General features: G+C 38.4%; 1 protein-coding gene across 1 annotated transcript in view; it reads right to left on the minus strand.

Moving 5' to 3' along the window:
• The window catches only part of LOC150088639 (tyrosine-protein kinase receptor-like), a 106,547-nt gene that overhangs the window by 26,590 nt on the left and 58,363 nt on the right, over window positions 1-21,594 (minus strand). Inside the window, exons 3-4 of the mRNA XM_090369600.1 lie at window positions 5,800-5,933; window positions 3,851-3,979 (exon numbers count right to left, since the gene is read on the minus strand). Of these exons, the coding sequence (XP_090225726.1) occupies window positions 3,851-3,979; window positions 5,800-5,933 (263 nt within the window). The remainder of the gene's footprint in view (window positions 1-3,850; window positions 3,980-5,799; window positions 5,934-21,594) is intronic.

Below are 21,594 nucleotides of genomic sequence, written 5' to 3' on the forward strand. Positions count from 1 at the left end.
TCACTGAGTGGAGCTCTACATAATTTTGCTGATAATATAACATTGCATTCCACCTGTCAGTTTGAGAAACCTTGCCCTGCACAAACGGCGTAAACTTTTTGAATATCCGCCACCGATTCCTTAAATGCTGATCTCCAGTTCCAGATAATAGAACTGCTGAAATTCCAATAATTTCAGTTCCATAGAAGATTGAAACTATTGAAATTTCAATAGTTCCAATCAGGATTGTCCTCAAAATCCTCGATGACGTACACTTCAATATATGCTTTTACCTTATCATGATGCATCGACTTTAAATTCTACTACACTACCTGGACACTTTATAAGGAACGTGGAGGTTTAGGCTATTCAATTATAAGAGATCACATGGTGTTTTAGTGGCCATCGAACCGCGTGACCAGACCAGTGTTCAAATCAGTTCATCGGCAATGAGGAAGGTACAAGATATCGCTGATTTCCAAAGAGATTATCATTTAGAAAGCACTACAGCAGAGAGGGTTGCTACACTTGCTGGATATTCCGTTCTTCGTCCTCCGGCGGATTCCCAGAAAATATCGACGCGGCTGAATTAGTCATTTGAGACTAATTCAGGCGCGTGAACAAGCTCAGCCATGCGAAAAAGGCCAATAAAAATTCCTCTCGTCAGTGGCGGAATTCGAACGGAGGCCCTTTCCAGTGCGGGAAGACAGTAAGCATAACAACTATGCTACCGCAAGGGCCACATTGACAGCACTGATCCTTTTACTCTAGACGAGCTCGTCACAGTACTCAACAATAATCCTAAGAATGCCCAGGTCTTGACGTTGGATTACATCTTTATCCTCCGAGTACACAAGTTGTGCCCTCAGCACGTACTACTCCTGTATAACAAATGTCTGAAGGAGGGCTGATTCCCCAGGGTCTGGAAATCAGCATTCCTACGTTTAATTAAAAACCTCACAAGCCTGCAACCGATCCACGCTGCTTTCGCCCAATTACCCTGCTTGACAACCTTGGAAAGGTCCTAGAGCGATTGATAACTCTTCGAGTCATGGCATTATTTCAATCACAGAACCTGTTTGCACCATGCCAGTATGGATTCACCCCTGGATGGTCCTGTGGGGACGCTCTATTCAACCTCGTACTACACATTGAAAACTCTACGGCAAAATTTGAGATGGCTATATTTGTAGATTTGGAGGGCGCTTTTGACTACATCTGGTGGGATAGCACCCTGGCCTACCTACGGGCAGCCTCCCGCTCCAAGCAACTTTATAGATTATTTTTTCAAAGTTATTTCTCTGAAAGGGAGATCATCTTAAAATCTAAGCACTACCAGGTTTTTAGACAAATCAACCGGGGGTGCCCATAAGGTTCCATCCTGGGCCTTGGTGTGGAACATGGTCGGGCAGGTCTGCCCCACGCGCACCTTTGAGAAAGTAAAGATCATCGCATTTGCGGATGATTTAACAATCACAGTATCCAGCCACTCTCGAAAAATCATCAAAGACAGAGTAAACCACATCCTGGCCGACCCATCAGAATGGGCTACCCTCAACAAGTTACGCATAAACACTACTAAAGCAAAGATGACGTTGTTTAGAAATAAGCTGGATCTCAGGCGGCCGCCGCAAGTGAAAATATCCAACTTACGACTTCCAATAGTCTCCTAAGTCCTGGAAATCGACATAGATCACAAGCTAAGTTTCCTTCAGCACTTAATACACCTTAGCAATAAAATATCAAAGAACTTTCAGAATCAGTTATTAGGATAACCATAAATGAGTGGGGACTGTCCAAAAGTTCCCTGCTCCTGTACTACAAGGCGGTATTCCCCCCGATTGTGACATGCGGCGGGCGCCTGGTTTCATAAGGTCAGCCTTGTGAAGATATGCGAAAAATTAGGACCCATACAACGGTATTAGGACCCATACAGGTGGCGAGCAACTGCAGGATCTGCCATACTGTTTCCACACCAGCCATCCAGGTAATTTCTGGGACACTATCACTCGACTTATGTATAGCTTTCCGGTGTTAACCTTCAGGATACGCATGAGAATACTGACCAAAATCTTAGACATTGAACTGACCTCGACGAAGCTCAAAGCAGAAATGAAACGATGCTACAACCAACTTGTCAACATCTGGCATACCCGCTGGGACACCACAACCCTTGGGGCCGTTACCAGAAGATTTTTACCTGAAATTACCTACTTTGCTTCGAAATCCGTGCAGAAATGGTTTTCTCCATCACTTGAGACCACATACCTACTAACCGGCCACTGTTCAATGAATGGCAAATTGCACCAATTGGGACTCTATCCCACGGATCTCTGCCACTGTGGCAGTAGAGAGTACTGGCTACACCTGCTCTTTCAATGCCCCCTCTATGACGACCTTCGACAGAACTTTATCAACGCTACGTAAATCTCTGAGAATGACCTGGACCAATTCCTCCAAAAATCCTAACAATCTTCCGCCACTACAAATCTTCGCAGCCGGAGTCTTCTCACGTAGAACAAGATACAGAACCCCACCAGCAGACAGAAACCTGGCCGCCGGCTAAAATTTTTTTTTTTCTTTCTCCTACACATAGGCGGTGGTGTTTGTTACTGTGGCCGAACCCCAGTGCGGGATGAATTTTATTTTATTTTTTTATTATATTTTATTTTTTAAACTCTCTTTTCTCTCACTTTTTGTACTCTTTTGAAGCTTGCAATTTTTTTTTTTTTTACTTTCAGTCACGTGTATCACGTGCTCTGCACTTTCGTGTAGCTAAAAGAACTTTTTTTTTTCACCACGAGATTTTTGATTTCTTATTTATTGTTACAATTTTTTTAAATTTAATTTTTATTTTTTTTTACACCGCGGGATTTTTATTATTATTTTTTTTCTGGAGTGAGCCCCAGAGAAATCTGGCCCACCTTTTCGCAACATCAGGTGGATCAGAGTCTTTAATTGAGACAGTACGAGCTCCATTGGGACTGGTCTATCTTCCCGTAGTGTGGACGAGTACCCAGAATCATCTCTCAAGGTGATTGATGCTTCTGTGTAGCCAAGAGGTCAGAACAAAACAACAGAACACACACACACACACAAACTTACATCAACACATTTCTGGCTCTTTACAGTTGATTCTGTTCTCAGAGTTCTAGGAGCCACCCCTCACAAAAACACATATCCACAACTATCCATCGAGCCAAATGTGTGAAAGAGTGTTTGGAGGGATAAGAAAACAACTTCAAAAATGTGCCCATTCATCAGATCTCAATCCCATTGATCTTCTGTGGAACGAACTGGAAATTCACAAACCTCTGTACGAACTAGAAAGTTCGTCGGCACAATCCTCTGGATCATTCATACAAGAAAACTGCCACTCGAGGAATTGAGGACAGTTTTGTTGCATGAATGATCCAGTCTTCTTTTTGTCCTTTTTCAACCCCTTTTTGATTACATGCCGGTCGCTGGAGCAGTGATTCGTGCCAATGGCAATCAAATAGTCCTAGGCCTGACGCAACCGAGTGGTCAGGAGCGTGAGTGCAGAAGCACGCGCTCTTTGAGTGGACTGGGGTCTAATAGATCGGCCAGGAAATGCACAACTCTTTAATAACCCACTCTTCCCCGTATTTCACCATTTTAGCATTCTTGAACTCCAAGCTTATGGTACTTCAGTATCTTTTCAAAGGTTCGTCCAAGCTTCTAGAATCCGTAATATGTCGTGTCAACTTTTGATCCAGATTCGGTTGCATTAATTGAAATATTCTTAGGAATTAGGGGGGTGTAAGCGATTGCTCATATTAACAACATTCAAAAGAGAAACATGCAAGGAATGCGAGCGCCTTCTTATATAATTATTTATCTCACTACCTACCACAGTCCAAATCTTCATCTTCATTATCCACACAGTCTTTAGTGATGTCACAGATCTGATGCCTCGCTATGCACTTGTTGTTTGAACATTGGAACTGCTTCTTGCCACACACATCTTCCCATGGCTGTCCTAGAAAATTAACAATTACAAGGTTAAAAACATCGCATCCAACTTAAATTTTAAATAAATCTCTATACGCCAAATTGTTATTATGTTCTTTCCATGGGCACCTTTCACTTATTTACAAAAAAATATAATGCATACATTACTAAGAGATTACTCAACCGACCACATTTTGTATGTTGCTCCCAGATGGGATAATATCAACAATATCCTAAACATTTCTTTTCATTTCTTGATCCAACTCTTGCAAAATTTTATATTTAATAATATTGGCATCACGCAATGTTTTTATACATATTTTTCCTCGAGTGACTGCTGTTATCAAAAATTTGCATACCGATTAAATGAATTTTCTATGAAATTTATTATATTATCCTAAAATCGCTTTAATGTCCTCTATTTTGTGGGCGCTTTTGCATTGTTATCAAAATAAATGTTTTCTTCATAAAGTCCTGTTTGTAACAGCGCCCCCTGGTTAAAACAAATAATTTTCTAAGTATTAAAAATACAAATATTTATTATTATAGCCAGTTGTTGCTAGGTTACCAATACCGAGTTTCATAAGTTGATTATAAATGATTGGAAATGATTATTTGTTCTCTTTATAAAAGATTGCTTCTTTTTTTGGTAATTTGCGCATCTACTTAAAAAAAAGGACGTAAAATTATATCTTTAAAACTGATTACGTGCCATAAATATTAAGATACAAATCTTTTTAATGGTGGCCATTTGCATCTGAAGGATATCTTAAAACCGTTCGCGCTCCACAATAGAAGAAAGAAAGGAAAGAAATATCGAATCTCATGAGTTAAACTTCTAGAAAATATTTCTTTAGAATTAATGTTTTTGTTTGATGGACGGGGTAGCGCTGGAAAATGCAAAAACTAGCGACGTGTTAGATGATTTTGGTGCATTAATATCCATTCTCTGTTGTGTGTGGTGATGGGCACCGTTCGTTTAGTGAAAAAAAAAAAAGGGAGAAGAAAAACCAGAAGTAATGTGCGCATGTTTAATGGACAGCATCAGTAGAATTCCTAATATCTGAACACAAAATGGCCTTATGTTAGCGTAGGAAAGAAATATTCTATGGGATGGATGCGTGAACTCGGGATTTCAGTGCGCAATTTGAATAAAGACATCTGTTCTAAGGAAAGAAGATGAATAGAGTGAAAAGGAAATTAGTTTAAAAGATTGAAAAATATGTTAAATGCAAATGTGGGTGCATTTACTAAATATCCTCATTAGTTCAAAACTATATTCTGATTCTATCGGAAAATAAAATACCTTTATTATTTTTATAAATTTATTTATTTTTATCTGAACTCCATATTAGATATTAACTCTATACAATAGTCGCAAATTCTAGAAATAAATTCGTGGTAAGGGATTTAATAATCCCTTTTATTAAATCCCTTAACTCTTTTGCCCAAGAAAGATTTTCCGGTTGTTTCAATTTCTTCCGATACTAATTTTGATGAATATCAATACTCAGGTTTTTGTTTCAAGGCGTATTGCCATATATGCATAATGAGCCTATTGTCTTCACCCTATCCATCCGTCCGCATGTAATAAGTCAACTCCCAGTGGACTACTTTTCACGAAATTCTATATTTGGGCGTTTTAAAAAGATATGTCCAGCCATTCCAAATTTCATTAAACTGAAACCAATCTATAAATTATTATTATTTATTTCATTCCCAGTCGATGGATTTTCATGAAATTTTGGCATTAATATAATGAACAAGTTGACTTAAACCTCATTGAATAATAGTTTTAATAATGTTCTTGAGCTGTGCAGGGTTACTAAAAACTGTGAAAGAACTTACTTTCAGCACAGTCAAGAACTCTTATGTTGTCCATCGCCACGTGCCTGTAACGAACTGAAGGAGGAATTAAGATTTCTATAATAAGAACAAATGGCTGAGTTACTTGTCCAATCAACTGCCGATGCGTCTCCCACCTGAAACAAAAAAAAAGGAAGATGAGGGTATTAAAGGGATGGATTTTAAAGAAGAAAAAAGCTAAAAATTAAATTAATTTGTAAAGAAAATTGATTTAAGAAGCATGGGTAATAGGACAAGAGAGCACGAAGTCAGCATTGAACAAGGACGCAGTGGCCATGCAGAAACAGCTTACTGCTTCAATAGGAATTGAATCGAAAGTCTGGTAGATCAAAGGAAAGTCATGTTACTTCCACTTGGCTGCTTTAAATACCCTTGCGAAAACGCAAGGGATTTAAAGCCGATTATTTTTCGAGACTGTGATGTGAAAAGCAATCGAATCTATCAATGAATAAAAGTAATAATAATAATCCTAATAAATACTACAGTCTTATTAAATTAAAACCCGAAAATTACTATACTGTATAGACAGAAAGGGTAAGAAGGTAGTTTATTGTGAGAGTAAAGGCTGTGTAGAAAAAGAAAAGAAAAAAAGAAAGGAATTTGAAGTGCTGAAGTACCAAATGCAACTCACAAAGATGAAAAATGCCTTATACATAGTTTGGTAATTAAGTGTAGGGCTGAATCCACGGAGGACCACGATGTAAAGGTCCCAGTTCATCCATATGACTACTTCCCTCTACAGGGTTATGCGCATATCGTAAGTCGTTCTCGCTCAGTCGTGTTAGAGCTATTTTGTTGCTCAGCGTATCGTTATTGTGTTACAATTGTTTCCAACAGCTCTATGAGAAATGTCATTTGTAGCTCACAAGGATGAGATTACTTTTAAAAATATTAAAAGTTATCGATTAACCAAATTAAAATTAACACTTTTATACAAGTGCGAGAACCACTGCTGCTAACTGCAACAATTTTACGTAATAGTCAAAGTTCATTTTTTCATTCTAACATCTGGTTTTCTTTAAAAATGACTCCATCCTGGAACTTAATTGGTAACGAAACATTCGCGTTGCCAGTTGGGCCTTAAAAGGCTGAAGAGAATTCGTTTATTCAGCCGATAAACCCCTACAGAAACACACAGCCCTATCTTTTACATTTCCTCGTAAATCATGCCCTTGACAACGTATTACTGCTGCCCCGAAGTCCTTTCCAATTCTGGAGCCTCTTCATCAGAGTCAGTTAAAGGGGTTGTGTTAGACCTCTTAAACAGCCTTCCTCAGCCATTTCTGCATTTTCGGATAAATATAGCAACCTCTGTGTTTTTACACAAAATATTTTTCGAAAGCGAAACGTATGACCAAACAAAAATGTCCATTTATAATCCTTCCCTTATTTCGCCATCACAGGAGAGGGTGTGGTGTGATTTGGAGCGTATACATAAACATCTCTCGCTAAGTGTCAGCCACTAAATTAGCCCTTGACAGCTTTATACGTCCCCTCACTTCATCTGCGCTGCGCGGGTATCTTTTAAGTTGCTCTTTATCTCATATTGGCCAAGCCAATATTTACACAAAGGCTAGTTATCTGGCACGAGAAAATAGCGAAGGCCACAAATCTCGCTAAATGGCTTGGAAATAAATGCGATAATCCAGCTCTCCGATATTTTCTCTTTCAACTTAACAGCAGCCTCGTTTTCAACTTTGAAAACAATGTATCCTAATTTATATTACAAACAGAATTATACATTTAATTTACTTTTTTAAAAATAGCAAAAAGAGCTGCAAACTATTATAGAAATTAAACGAACTTGTAGTTTTAAAATAACTTATTATTTTCACTTAATATCTCCCTCTAAAAGCTCTTTCATAAAAGCCAAAACTTTCCTCTAGAGATCGTCTTCATAGCTGATAAAATGGCTTTTCTACACTCGCCGCGTGATGCGTGTTCGTTATTGCGCATGCGTTAAAGAAAAATGGCCCAAAGCTACATTGTACGTCTTTATGACGTATTTAGCTGGTCACAGACAGCTAAAATAGCGTAGATCTCTTACTTTACTTAGATTTACGAGGAATTTCTGTTTGAAGACTTTATTACCATAAATAATTTATTTTTGTTTACTAGGAGATATTTATAGATGAAAAGGAAAGAAATTTAAAAACAGGGAAGTAATTTTTTTTTTTTTGCCAGCGTTTTTTTCTGGAATATTTTGTACGACAGATTTTTGCTGTTCAACATAAAAGAAGGAAAGGCTATTTTTTGGAGGTTAAACATTTAGAGATAAAATGATAAATGTAGTTGTAGGCGTCTATATATTATTCATTTATGGAAATGAGAAATCTTTAGTTCAATGCCTAACCTGGGAATTCAATTTTTCTTTTTCAGATTCTCGAAAAGTAAAGTGAAAATGTGCTAGCTTTTGTCGTCCCTGTTTTTGTATCGATAAAAATGAGTACGCTGTATTCATCCCAGAGTGAGAGATAGAGAAATAAGTCTTAATTGTAGCAATTTGTATGAAAATTTCTTGTAAACTGGGACACATATTTCTAATACATCTTGTATTTGTTGGTATAAAGGAAGATTCTTTTTCGTGGGTTTTGCCGGTTGAACTCTGCAATTTATCTGTGGCTCAACTGTGACCAACCTTTTTCTTTTGTTTTTGTAAAAGGCTGCGCTACGTTTATGCTTTTCATAAGTATTATCATGATTATGTTTAACATTCAGTTTGCAACACTTCCATTTTGTTGTTATAGAAACTTGATACTTTCCTAATGTCAGACACGTGCCACTTCTGCGAGAAACTATTTCGTTTTATTGGTCAGTACAGTAAAAAAGTATATGATTTAAAAATTAAACGAGCAAAATTTTAAAATAATTTGCATATTCTGAGTTAAAGCTAAATACTGATAGTTGGCAAAGGGACTCGAGAATAAAAGTTTTCCCGAAACCAATAAACCAGCTATGGTCCTGATGGTAGATGCGCTGCTTTTGATCTGCCTTTGGGCTTTTGATCTCTTGAATATCCTGGAATTAATCTTGAATATTCCAGAATATTAAGAATATTCTGGGAATATTCTGGAACTATTCTTTCACATCACAGGGCTCTTTCATCATGAGCTATTTTCAATCCACTGCAGGATGAAGGCCTCTCCAGCAACTTTCCAGTTCCTTCTGTTTTGAGCACTGGCCATCCATTTACTACCCACGAACTCTTGAATTTCATTTGTCCATCTCCGTTGTTCTCTTCCAGATTTTCTTTTAGCTCCTCTTGGTTACCATTCTGTTATCACGTCTTCGATCTATGTGTCCTGCCGAAGTCCATTTCAGTTTAGTTTTGATAAGAATGTCCTTTACTTGAGTTTGCTGTCTAATCCATGTGTTTCTCTTCTTATCTAACAGTCCGATTCCCAATATAATTCGTTCCATTCCTCGCTGTGTAGTTCTCAGGTTCTCTTCCATTCTTTTGGCGAATGCCCAAGTTTCACTTTCATAAGTCACGGCGGGGAGTATAGTTTGTCTCTTTGGGGACTCTATTAAATTTCAGTCCTTTAATGGAGCTTGCAAGCGATCAAGGATCCGGAAAAGGTGCTGTTACGAGTTGTAATCAAAGTATAGCACACAGAAAGGTTGCGCTACTTTTTGATGAATAAAAATAACTGTATAAAAATAAATCGTTAATGAAAACCGATTTACCCAATGTCATGTATCTATATCTTGTTCGATGTATGTATTGTCACATTTATTTTGTTCTTAACATTAGCGGCTAAGCTTTAATTGACGCCTTATCTGTAAATCGGGTATGAGATTAAATCAGGATACAGAGATTCCTTTCGTCTTCTATTATTTATTTTTTTAATCCTTTTCTCCTTCATGGAGATTCCCTTTTATTTATTTCTCTCTCTCTTTCTAAACGTATTTTCTCTCTAAACCTACCCACAGGGAAGAAGAATGTTGAACACGAAGATCTAATTAGGTGATAGCGACCTTCTCGTGTAACACACGAAGTCAGGTGGACTTAACCAGTGTGGTAAAATCCTACTTTTGCTGATAACGAAATTCCATTCATTTTACGCTCACTGCTTCTCCTTTGTTGTTCTCAATTCCCCTCTCTGTCTTCTCGGAATACGAGGCTCCCCCCACCCCTCAAGATTGTGGAGGACCAATTAACAAACAGCGTGTCGTAGTTTCTTTTAAGTTAAGAATTTCGCCGAGATGTTTCTGCGCGAATTGTTAAACCTGAGAAAAATGTGCAGTGTCAGCATCCTCGCAGGCGCTGAGAGTGTTTGGTCACGTGTCACTGGATAGTGCAGCTTTTCGGCTCAGTTCACTGACTTCTTTATCGCTACTCAACATACTATGCGTGTCTTCTCCATTGATCATTCTACATCTTTTATTAGAATCCTCTGTTAGTGCGTGTGAGTTTGCCTCTACACATTTCTATATCTCACATTACACATTTTTTATATGAAAGGTGTGTAGATTTATTACGTTTTTATTTACTGCAACAGTAAAAAATATATAAATAATAAGTTTATACCTTGGTTATCCAAGATACAAATTTTGATGTAATTTACTGATAAATCTCATAGAAAGAGATTTATTAATAAATAAATAATAACTTATCTTTATTGCTGCTAAGTGCGGTACAAGTACTGGGAACAATAATACAATACACGTGATTAAAAAAGTTAGGTTACACGTAAAAGGAATAAGAATGGCTGAGAACAGGAGGCCAGAAAGGACTCCACCTTGTGGGACTCCTGCTGTGATCTTCCGAATAAAGTGAGACTTCTTCATAATGAAGTGGAAACTTCTATTCCTCAATAAAGCAGTGAAGAAAGGTAGTAGATCGCCATTAATTCTGAAGAAGGATTACAGAAGACTGAGAAGGGCTGTGATGTCTAGGCTGTCAGAAGTAGCTTCAATATCAGCGTGCGTAATAGCTAATCACGATTTTATTTCGAAGGTCTGAAGGATGGATGTCTGTACCCATGAAGTTTGTTAGGGATGATCTATTTGCAACTGCGAAGTGGAACTGTTTCCGTTTCTGTAGCATGAGCTGTTCTCTTAAGGCTGGAAGATGTAGTGTGGAAAGGTCTGAGTTGTAGATTGAGAGCAATGGATCCAGGCCAAAGCACTTAATGATGAAATAAGGTATCTTATTCTGCCTGCTGTACTAGATGGACGCAGGGAGTTTATATCATTTATAAGTTGCTGTCTGGTGATCACGTAAATTAAATTTATATTAAATGCAGTTTTCATCTTTTATTATATTTTAAATAAAATAAATATAAAAACTTATATTTATTTTAAATAAAAATACTTAAAACTTGGACAAAATATGTTACAAATTACAAAACACCTTTTATTTCTTAATATCATTGTGACTATATGAAAAAATAGTTTAGGTAGGGTTATTACTACGTATACGTTTAGTACAAAATTATTTATAGATTTCTTAGTATGCTATTGTTTACAAAAAAATTATGTTCATAATAATTACAGAATAATTACCATTGAATCACAATAATTGCCATTGAATCGGTAAAATCTGCAGAATGCTCTTCGAACCATGTTCTAGTCACCACGGCTCTATGGAGAGGTGCATTGTCCTGCTGGAAGAGTCCCTTGCCCTGTGGGTGCACGATGACCATGAAGGGATGCATATGGTCTGCAAGGATGGACTGAAGGATTGGAAACGTGTGTGCTGGTCGGATGAGTCCAAATACCTGGTGCAACATACTGATCGATGCCTTCGTGTGTGGCGCAAGCAACACGAGTCCATGAACCCATCGTATATGGTGTCCACTATCCTGGCTGGCGGAGGTGGTTGTTTAAAATGGGGCACGTTTTGCTGGCTAGAACTAGGACTCCTGGTGTGTATGGACCAACTAGTGAGGTCTTCCGGCAGTTCTTAGAAGACCATGTGCCCCCTGCCGCATTGCATTTTTCGCCGAACAGAAATGGGATCTTCAAGGAAATAATGCGTGTCATCTGGCCAACACTGCGCGCGAGTGGAACACAGTGAAGATATCGCCCATCTTGATTGGCCTCAATCCAATTGAACACCTGTGGGTGCCCTCGTGGTAGCACAGTTGGTAGAATCGCCGTCCTCCCCACACCGGGCGAAAAAGGTCTGGGTTCACGCCCCGTCGATGACGTGGGGAATTTTTGTGGGCCTTTTTCATAACATGGCTGAGGTAGTCAGTCTCGGGCGATGAGAAGCATGGTTTTTCGTCAAGCAAACAGAAAATCGACCGCACAACACACGTAATTTACAGACAATAAACACGAAGCAATATGGCCTCAGTCACTGATGCTCCTAAAATCCTTATACAACAACACCTGTGGGATGTTTTGGAACGAGAAGTGAGTGGTATGGACACGCAACCGTGATCTATTTCGACACTGCGGAATGCCTCGCAGACAGCATGTGCTGCCGTTTTCAGACATCTAATGGAGTCAATGGTATGTGGTTATAATTCAGTGAATTTATTTATATATATATTGATTTATTTAAAGTTAAAATATATGTATATATTTTAACCATTGTATATACATACCTACTATATATAACAGTTACACCTAAATCCTTAATCGAAACTGTCATTGTGTCACAGTTATTTAGCATGTAGGAGAGTTGTAATTTCCTGGGATCTTGAAACGTAAGTAACTTGAACTATTTTGATTAAGTTTTATTAATTTGAAGTAACCAGGCGGAGACGGTCTCCGAAGCAATAACGTTAGACATTCCAAAGGCAGGTTTCATGCATCGTGCAAGGACACCGCTCACCAATTTCAGCAACAAACATCAATTCCTTGAAGACAGTATTATCGAAGCAATTAAGGCTGTTGATGCTGGTATGTTTACACGAATCAGGTCTGATATCGATTAGGTTGCTCAGAATGCGCTTGTAAAATGTTTTTAAACGTCTGGGTTCTCTAAAGAATGGCATTGAATAGTTTTCTCTGTCCATATATTTAGTAATGGAGTTATAAAGATAATTTATGTCCAGCCTGTTTATTAAATACGTACAATTCTGTCAAAGCTTGTGGCCATTGCTTACAGCGTGAATGCAGAAGTGTAGAGGGAGGAGGGAACTGTTTTGATTGAATGGTATATATAATGAATGAGATGGTACAAAGAATTTGTAATTCTATTATTGGACAAAACACTAATTTAGGAGCATCGGCAACTAAGGCCATATTGCTCCTTGTATATTGTCTGCAAATTGCGTGTTTTGAGGTCGGATTTCTGGGACGCCAAACCATGCTACCCTCTCCTGAGAGCGACTAACTCAGCCGTTGTGAAAAAAGTCATTTTTTGGAAAAGATTGGAAAAGATCTGAATTCCTTTATTACCTTTATATGGGTAATAAAGGATTTGATGTAACAAAAAAACAATTTAGAAAAATGTGGGCAATCCACGTGAAAATAAAACATAAAAACACAATAAATGAAAATAAAGCTAAAGCATGATCAGTATATTCAAATATTATAAGCGAATATCGAATAGTAATTTATTCTATGTTAGTAACTTAATTATAAAATAGCTTTTAATAATTCCTTGAAAATTTTTATTATTCTACAAAATATTTAACATTTTAAGTAAAATATGTTAAATTAAGAACACCTTTTTATTTTTTTAATATAACTTTATTGTATATTTGGCTTTCATTTCAAAAAATAACGCATTAAAAATAAAGTTCTTTACATTTAAAAGCACTTCAAAGATCTGGAGAGTTATCGTGGTTTATATGTTTTTCTTAAGGTTTCGATTCCTGAAAGGAGATGAAGTCTACTGTAAGTTCTATTCAACCGAAAAAGAAAAAGTTGTTCCTATGAACTCAAGTCCAAAAATGCTTCCTTACAGAGTCACAGCCATGTCGAGACTCTCATGTTGGTGATATCGTAAACAGTGTTTACTTCTTCAACTGATTTGTATTTTATCTGAATAAAGATCCTCTTATATATATTGTACAGAAGTGGAGGGCACGCATTCAGTGTATGGCTGAGAAAATAATAAAGACAGGGAAGTCGTGTTTCTCTACCAGACGACAATTTCCAGAATCATTGCCTCCCGATAGAAAAATGTTTGAAGACATGGATCGTCTTAAAGAAAATGGATACGCGCCTATTTAGAAACACCCCTCGGTTCGAAGGTTGTTGGTTGTTATAGGGTTTTAGGCGTATCAGCAACTTAGGCCATATTGCACGGTATATAATGTCTGTTCTGTAAATTGCGTGGGTTCTGTGGTCGATGTTCTGTTTGCTGGATAAAAAGCCAGAGTTTCTGGGAGAAAAATATCACGCTACCCTCGCCTGAAACCGACTAACTCTGCCACGTTGTGAGAAAGACCCTCAAACATTCGTCGCGTCATTGACGGGATTCGAACTCAGTTCTTTTTTACACTGAGTGGGGAGGATGGCGATACTTCCAACTCGCGAGGGCCAATATCAATAAATTAACGTCTCATAGCCTTAGTTGCTATGGTATCAAACCTAAACTACGATTCTTCTAAGAAATCTATTAACCTTATGGCACAGGCTGCAAACCTACTTAACATCAATATAGCAACAACGCTGGACGATGTCTGACAAAGGAGACGTCACCCGAAGGTTCCTCCCGAACTTGCAACGAGTATACCCAAAATATCCGTCATGGCTCTGCCCTGGTCTCCATTTCACCTACCTTCTCACTGGACATGGAGCCATCCGCTATAAGCTTAACCTCCTCGAACTAAAAGAAATCCACGATGCATGAAACCTGCGTGTGGCTCCCTTGAAACCTGGGACCACCTGCTGCACGAGTGTGAGTTGTATGAAGATCTTCGGGGTCACTTCATCACACGAGTCCGCTTCAATGCTAAAAACCAAGAGCGCTACCTACTAGAAGACGAGGCAACCTACAATGCCCTCACTAACTTTGCACAGTGCTTATTTGCAAGACGACAGACTCTACCTATGCCACCCAACCCAGAACAACCAGAATAAAACAGCATACATACATACTGAAACTGAAGCCCCACGGACTTAGTGATAGCCTACAAACTGAGCGAACAGAAGCGCAATAAGCCCTAACAAAACTCAAAAGAACATATGCCGCAAGAATGAATACTGGAGACCACCTCGAATTTCACAACAACCTGATGCACCAAGAGAAAGCTGCACCAATCAGCTGTGACTAAACCTCACTTCTAAATATTGATCCATGGACGGGACATTGATCCCATGAGAGAACTGAAACAACGAATGACATCACCTGCATGGACCGGAATCGGACCTACACCGAAATCCTGGCTGATTAGCCAGATTTCCTCCTTGCCAATCTATGGACGGAGTCACCACCGACGACGACAAACCCATTGAACAACAACCAGTAAAGAAGGGGGAAATGAAGAGGAGATTGGTGCATCCCCCTTCCTTCTAGAGTTCCAAGGTTGCATAGTACTGAAACTGTTAAGAAGATTACAGATAAGTTTATCAGAGGTAAAAATATTAAGCCAGGTAGTATAGAAGTAGTGGTGTGGTAGGTGTAATGAGTGCAGCTAATTAGAGTACAAATCCTGGGGTATCTGGTAGTGTTGGTATTTATTCTCAGGCTAGTAGAACTGAAAATTCACATTAGGGCAATTTGTGGAAGATGATTTCAAGAGCTCAAAATCAGAAACTTGAGAACTATTCGAAATAAGGGGGTATTGGTTGAGACGGATAATGTCAAGGATTTAAATAAGTTGGTACAGTCTGAGTCTTTTGCCCATAGGGCATAAAACAAGATAAAGTAAGGCTACAGAATCCAACAATTTTGGTCTACGATGTGGCGAAGGATTAACCCAGGATGATATTATTAGAGACTTGTATAAGAAAAACCTACAAGACTTTGGTTACGAGGAGAAGGAAATTAAAGAAGGGGTGTGTTTAAATTTAGCACAACCTCAAAGCAAAAGTATAATAATTGGATCGTTCGGGTAGCTTCTAAAATATCGAATGATTTGATGAGTACTGACAGGCTGTATATTGGTTATACCTCCCATAAGTTTAGACGTTTTACAATTGTTTCTAAATGTTTTAAATGTCTTGGGTATGGCCACTCGGCACAGTACTGCACACAAGACTGTGTCATGCGGTCACTGCGCACAGGGTGGTCATTATTTGTAGATTGCCCAAACAAGAAAAAGATCCTAGCTGTGTGAATTGTAAACGTGGAAGTAGTTCATGATCATTCAGTAAGAAGTTTGGATTGTTCAGAGTACAAAAAGCATTTAGGTGTTGCTAATAGACCAGACCTTTAACAATGTGCATGGAAGATCAAATTTTGATTTAACCCTGGTAACTCAAGGGCTTTTAAGGAGAGTCTGTCTTTGGTGTGGTTCAAACTAATTATACAAATAGTGATCATATAGTTCTGTTGTTTTGTATTAGTTTAGAGGATTTACCCAGAAGTGGGCATAATGATAATATGGAATTAATTAGATTTAATTATAGAAAGATAAAATGGTCAACTTTTGTCCGGTGTTTAGATTTAGATTTTTCAGATGATATGTTATCTCTAAATATTTTAAATGCCAATGAATAAGCATTCTATGTTCAAAGTGCGCTATTTAGAGCCTTGTGCTGTGCAACCAAAATGCAGAATCTTAAGAGGAAAATTATTAATTGGTGGACATCAGATCTAATTAGTTTAAGGAAACAGGTATTTGCAAGTAGAAAATTTTACCAAAGGCTTAGGCACTGGGGGACTCATGAAGCATTATATTATCAGGCACTTTATAGAAGTAAAAGGAAAGCTTACTTTAAGGCCATTTATGAGTGTAAACTGAAAGAATGGAGGAATTTGGTTACTAATGTGGACAGTATAGATTCCTGGGGATTAATATATAAACTAAGTCAAAATAAACTCAGGTCTGGGGATATTATGAACAGTGTCTGTAAATGGTGTAGAAACTTCTGACTGGGTTTCTACAGTTAAGGCAATTACTTCTGAGTTAATTCCGAATGATCGAGAAGGTGGGGAGGAAACAATGGAGCACGCTCCATCAGAATGTCCAATTCATTGTATGTTGGTTCTGATGACATTGATCTGTGGAAGATTTTGAATTTATCTCTAGACAAGTTAATTGTTCCAAATCCCCTGGGGTTGATTTAGTGGAAAATGTTGCTATTCTTAAAATGGTTGAGATTTATCCAGATATTTTGGTTAATTTATACAATAAATGTTTGCTTCAACGAACATTTCCTGGGATATGAAAGGTGCGGTTAGTAAAATTGTTACAGAAACCAGTCAAACAGTCAAATGATCCTAGGGGATATTGGCGGTTTCTTTGCTGGCTACTCTAGACAAATTTTTTGAGAGACTACTTCTTTTAAGATTGAATCAGGTGTTGGATGTGAGTAGGTTAACTTAACCGTATCAATATGGATTTAAGAAAGGTCATTCTGTTGAGATGTCAATGACCTCATGTCTTTTGTAACAGAGGCTTCAGATAAGTACGTTTTAGCTGTTTTTATTAATTTCACCGGAGCTTTTGATGTGGTATGGCATGATAGTATTTTGATGGCGTTAAAGAGACTGAAATCCACAGTTACTGTATCAAACAATTCAAAGCTATTTAAATGGTAGAAAAATTATGTTAAAATCAGAGCATTTAAAGTTTGAAAGAAATATTTCGAGCGGTTGTCCACAAGGGTCTGTATTAGTCCCACTATTTTGGAACCTTGTGCTTGAACAACAGATTCCTGAGTTGCATAAGGTAGCGTATGCTGATGATTTGGTTTTGTGTCATGGAGAAATCTGAATTTGTAGTTGAGACAGAAGTGACACGGGTTTTAAAAAATTTGGAGACATGGGCTCATTTGCATAAGTTAGCGATTTCTACTTCTAAAACCGTTATGATGCTTCTTAAAGGGAAATTAAATTATGAACGACCACCTAAGGCTAAAATTATTTAAGTTCAGATTAGACTACAAATTGTCCTTTCTCTCCCACTTAAATTACTTACATGACAAAGTTAACCAACAGCTTAGATTAACTGGATCTGAATGGGGTCTGAAAAGAAGGGTGCTTAATTTATATTACAACGCAGTGTTTTTACCCAATGTAACCTATGCTGCCTCAGTATGCTATCATTGAGTTGTAAATGTTAAGTTTAAACAAAAAGTACTTTCGATCCAGAAGTCTATGCTTTTAGTTATTTTAGATGTATGCAGGAGAGTTTCAACTAATGTAACGCAGGTGTTGGCAGACCACTTACCATTGGACTTATACATTGTATATAGGGTCCTTTGCTACTATAACGAAAAAGGTACAGTTGTTTCTTTTATGAATATTACTTTTGATTATGCTACTGATTTGACTAATTCCAAGAAGGATATTTTAAATCAATTGGTTATGAAATGGCAACAGCGGTGGGATATAAGTGACACTGGGGAGGTGACGATATTGTTTATTCCCAGGGTCACTTTTACTTTTGATAACAAATGGGTTTTTTCCAGTAATGGAATTGTCATATGTCCTGACTGGTGGTCATGGGTCCTTGAATTTTAAGTTATACCATTTTGGCTTCGTAAATTCTCCTTTGTGTAGGTGTGGTTGGCCTGAGACATGGTACCATATTTTATACGAGTGTAATTTGTACTCTGAACAAAGAGGAAAGTTATTGTTACATATTGAAGATCTTAGTTTTGGTAATGAAAGTAATTATCTTAATCAGATGAGATTTAATGTATAAGAGTTCTGTGTAACTGTTTGTCGGTGGCACAAACATTGGATAAGCCTTATAACAGATCATTAAACCTAAGGTAAATTTAGAATGTGATTTATCCACTATTTTTTTTTTTTTTTTTTTTTTTTTTTTTTGCTGGCTCCCAGGTTAGGCACACTGGGATCGGGACTGCTGGCACCTACCGGTATAGCAGTTCCTCCGGTGGATGCGGGATTTTGTGCTTTAGCACAGTAAGATAATAAGATATACTTTCAGGCCGTTTCTTTTTTCGGAGTGTCATGGGTGGCTCCCAGTGGAACCTGGGAGCCACCCATGACACGGACACATATATCCTTATGGCTATTCTCAGTGAACTCTGAGAGATAATCTTCTAAGGCTTGAGAGCTACTTTACCTTTCGTATCGAGCTATTTCAAAATCATCATTAAAAGCGTTTTAACATTTTTCATTCTTACTGTCCCTGTAACATTTTTACTGTCCCTGTAACCACAATAACACCCCAACGTCGAGGAAGCAACTACAATGCAATCCAGCAGGCTGGTCGTGATGGTCTAACACTACACTAGAGCCACAATTTCTCCTGCCAGAAAAGCGTTAGCAGTCTCATCAACAACTGAATCTCATCAACAAAAGAATGAGCAGAAGCCTGAAAAACAAGATGCATGGTATTTCAGAGACTGCTGGGAGCCATTGCGGTACAAGTAAACACATGGGTTGTGTTAGGGTAGCTAAGAATAGAAACAGGTGCAGGTATACTTGCGTGTACACCAATGCTAGGAGTTTAGTAAATAAATTTGATGAATTTGAGGTATTGCTCAAAACATCAAAGGCAGATATTGTTGGGATATCAGAGACGTGGCGTCACACAGATATAAGGGACGCAGAACTGCAATTTGGGGAGTACAACGTCTACAGAAAGGATAGACAGGATAGGAAGGGGGGGAGGGGTTATGCTATTAGTTAAGAAACACATAAAAACCAAGGAAGTGAAGCCAGTCGACATCGCTGGACAGTGCAGTGTTGAGTCAGTTTGGTGTGACATAAGCATTGGGAGATCAAAATTGAGAGTAGGAGTGTGCTATAGGCCTAATGACTCTGATGAGTATAATAAGGAACTGTACAGGGAAATAGAGTGGGCCAGTAAATCAGAGAGTCTTATAATGGGAGATTTTAATTTCCCAGATATTGACTGGAATTTGGGGGCTGGTTACTCACACACTAGCAGGGCTTTTGTGGATTTATTGGATGATTGTTTTCCACATCAGCATGTTCGGGAGGCAACTAGAGGGAGTAATACTCTTGATTTGATTATCAGCAGTGATTCTTCATGCATTAAGAATCTGCAGATAAATGAACCACTAGGTGGCAGTGATCACAGTGTGCTGAAGTGGGATTTACTCAAAGAGGTAACTACCATTAGGGGTAAAGGGAAGGGTTATTGCTTCCGTAAAGGCGACTACGATGGACTGAGACAGTATTTAAATTCTATACAGTGGGACCAACTGATGATGTTACCAACAGCAAATTCAAAATGGGAAGCATTCAAAGAATTTATCTTGGAAGCTACTAGGCTTTACATACCAACTAAGAAATATTGTTCAAGGTTTAGGCCAAAATGGATGTCAGATGAACTAATGAGACATATGGCAGAGGAGAAAAATGCATGGGATACTTACAAATTAACACGTGACACAGAAGCCTATGATAGATACAAGTTGATATGCAACCAAGTTACAAAGGAGGTTAGGCAGGCGAAGGCAGATTACGAGAAATCCTTGGCAAGGGATGCAAAGAAAAACAGCAAAAAGTTCTTTACTTATGTAAATTCTAGAAGGAAGGGGATGAATCAGATTGGTCCACTTGATATCGATGGGTCAAGTGTTGATGATCCTGCTCAGGTAGCTAACAAACTAAATGAATATTTTGCATCGACATTCACACATGAGGAGTTATTCAGCGAGGGGAATGCCAGAGGAGTATTCAACTCTAGCAGTAAGCTAGAGAATCTTCTAATAACTGAAAGTAAAGTGGAGGAGAAACTGTTGAAGATAAACACAAGAAAGGCGCCCGGGGTGGATGGGATCTATCCAGTTATATTAAAGGAGGCAGCAAAGGAAGTAAGCAAACCCTTAGCCATAATTATGAGAGCTTCCTTGGACTCAGGGGAGGTACCCATAGACTGGGAATGTGCAAATGTGACCCCAATTCACAAAGGAGGATCAAAGACTGACACAAGTAATTATAGACCTGTGAGCTTAACTTCTGTTCCAGGAAAATTAATGGAGGCACTGGTTAAAGAAGCACTGCAGGATCATCTAGACAAGACTTCAGTTATAGCTCAGACACAGCATGGTTTTGTTAAGGGGAAGTCTTGCCTGACCAACTTGATTGGATACTATGATGCAGTCACAAAAGAACTGGATGCAGGGAATAACTTTGATATTATATACTTCGATCTTAGAAAGGCTTTTGATACTGTTGCACATGGAAGACTGCTACACAAATTGGAGCAGTGTGACATTGGAGGCAAATTGCTGCTATGGATAAAGGGGTGGTTGAGGGGGAGAAGACAGAGAGTGGTAATCAATGGACACTGCTCATCGTGGACTAATGTTATTAGTGGAGTCCCTCAGGGCTCAGTGTTGGGTCCATTATTGTTTTCTGTATTTATAAATGATATTGATGATGGTATATCAAGCTTAATGTCCAAGTTTGCAGATGATACAAAGGTTGGCAGGGTTGTCAAGGACACTACTGACACTATGCTGCTGCAACAGGATCTGGAAAGGTTGAGCAGATGGGCTGAGAGGTGGCAAATGAAGTTTAACATTGACAAATGTAAAGTACTACACATGGGAAACAGCAACCCCAGAGCAACGTATCAACTCTGCGGTACTACACTGACAGTGGTAGAGAATGAAAGGGACTTGGGGGTGATTGTGCAGGCAGATATGAAGTTCTCTGACAGTGCAGACGGGCTGCAAGAGTAGCTCATGGAGTATTGTCAATGATATACAGGAATTTTTCCAGCAGGGATAAGGAGGTGATTATTCCATTGTATA

This window comes from Mastigoproctus giganteus, chromosome 3 (genome assembly GCF_048544385.1).
Source record: "Mastigoproctus giganteus isolate SK-2022 chromosome 3, ASM4854438v1, whole genome shotgun sequence".
NCBI classification, from domain to species: Eukaryota; Metazoa; Arthropoda; class Arachnida; order Uropygi; family Thelyphonidae; genus Mastigoproctus; species Mastigoproctus giganteus.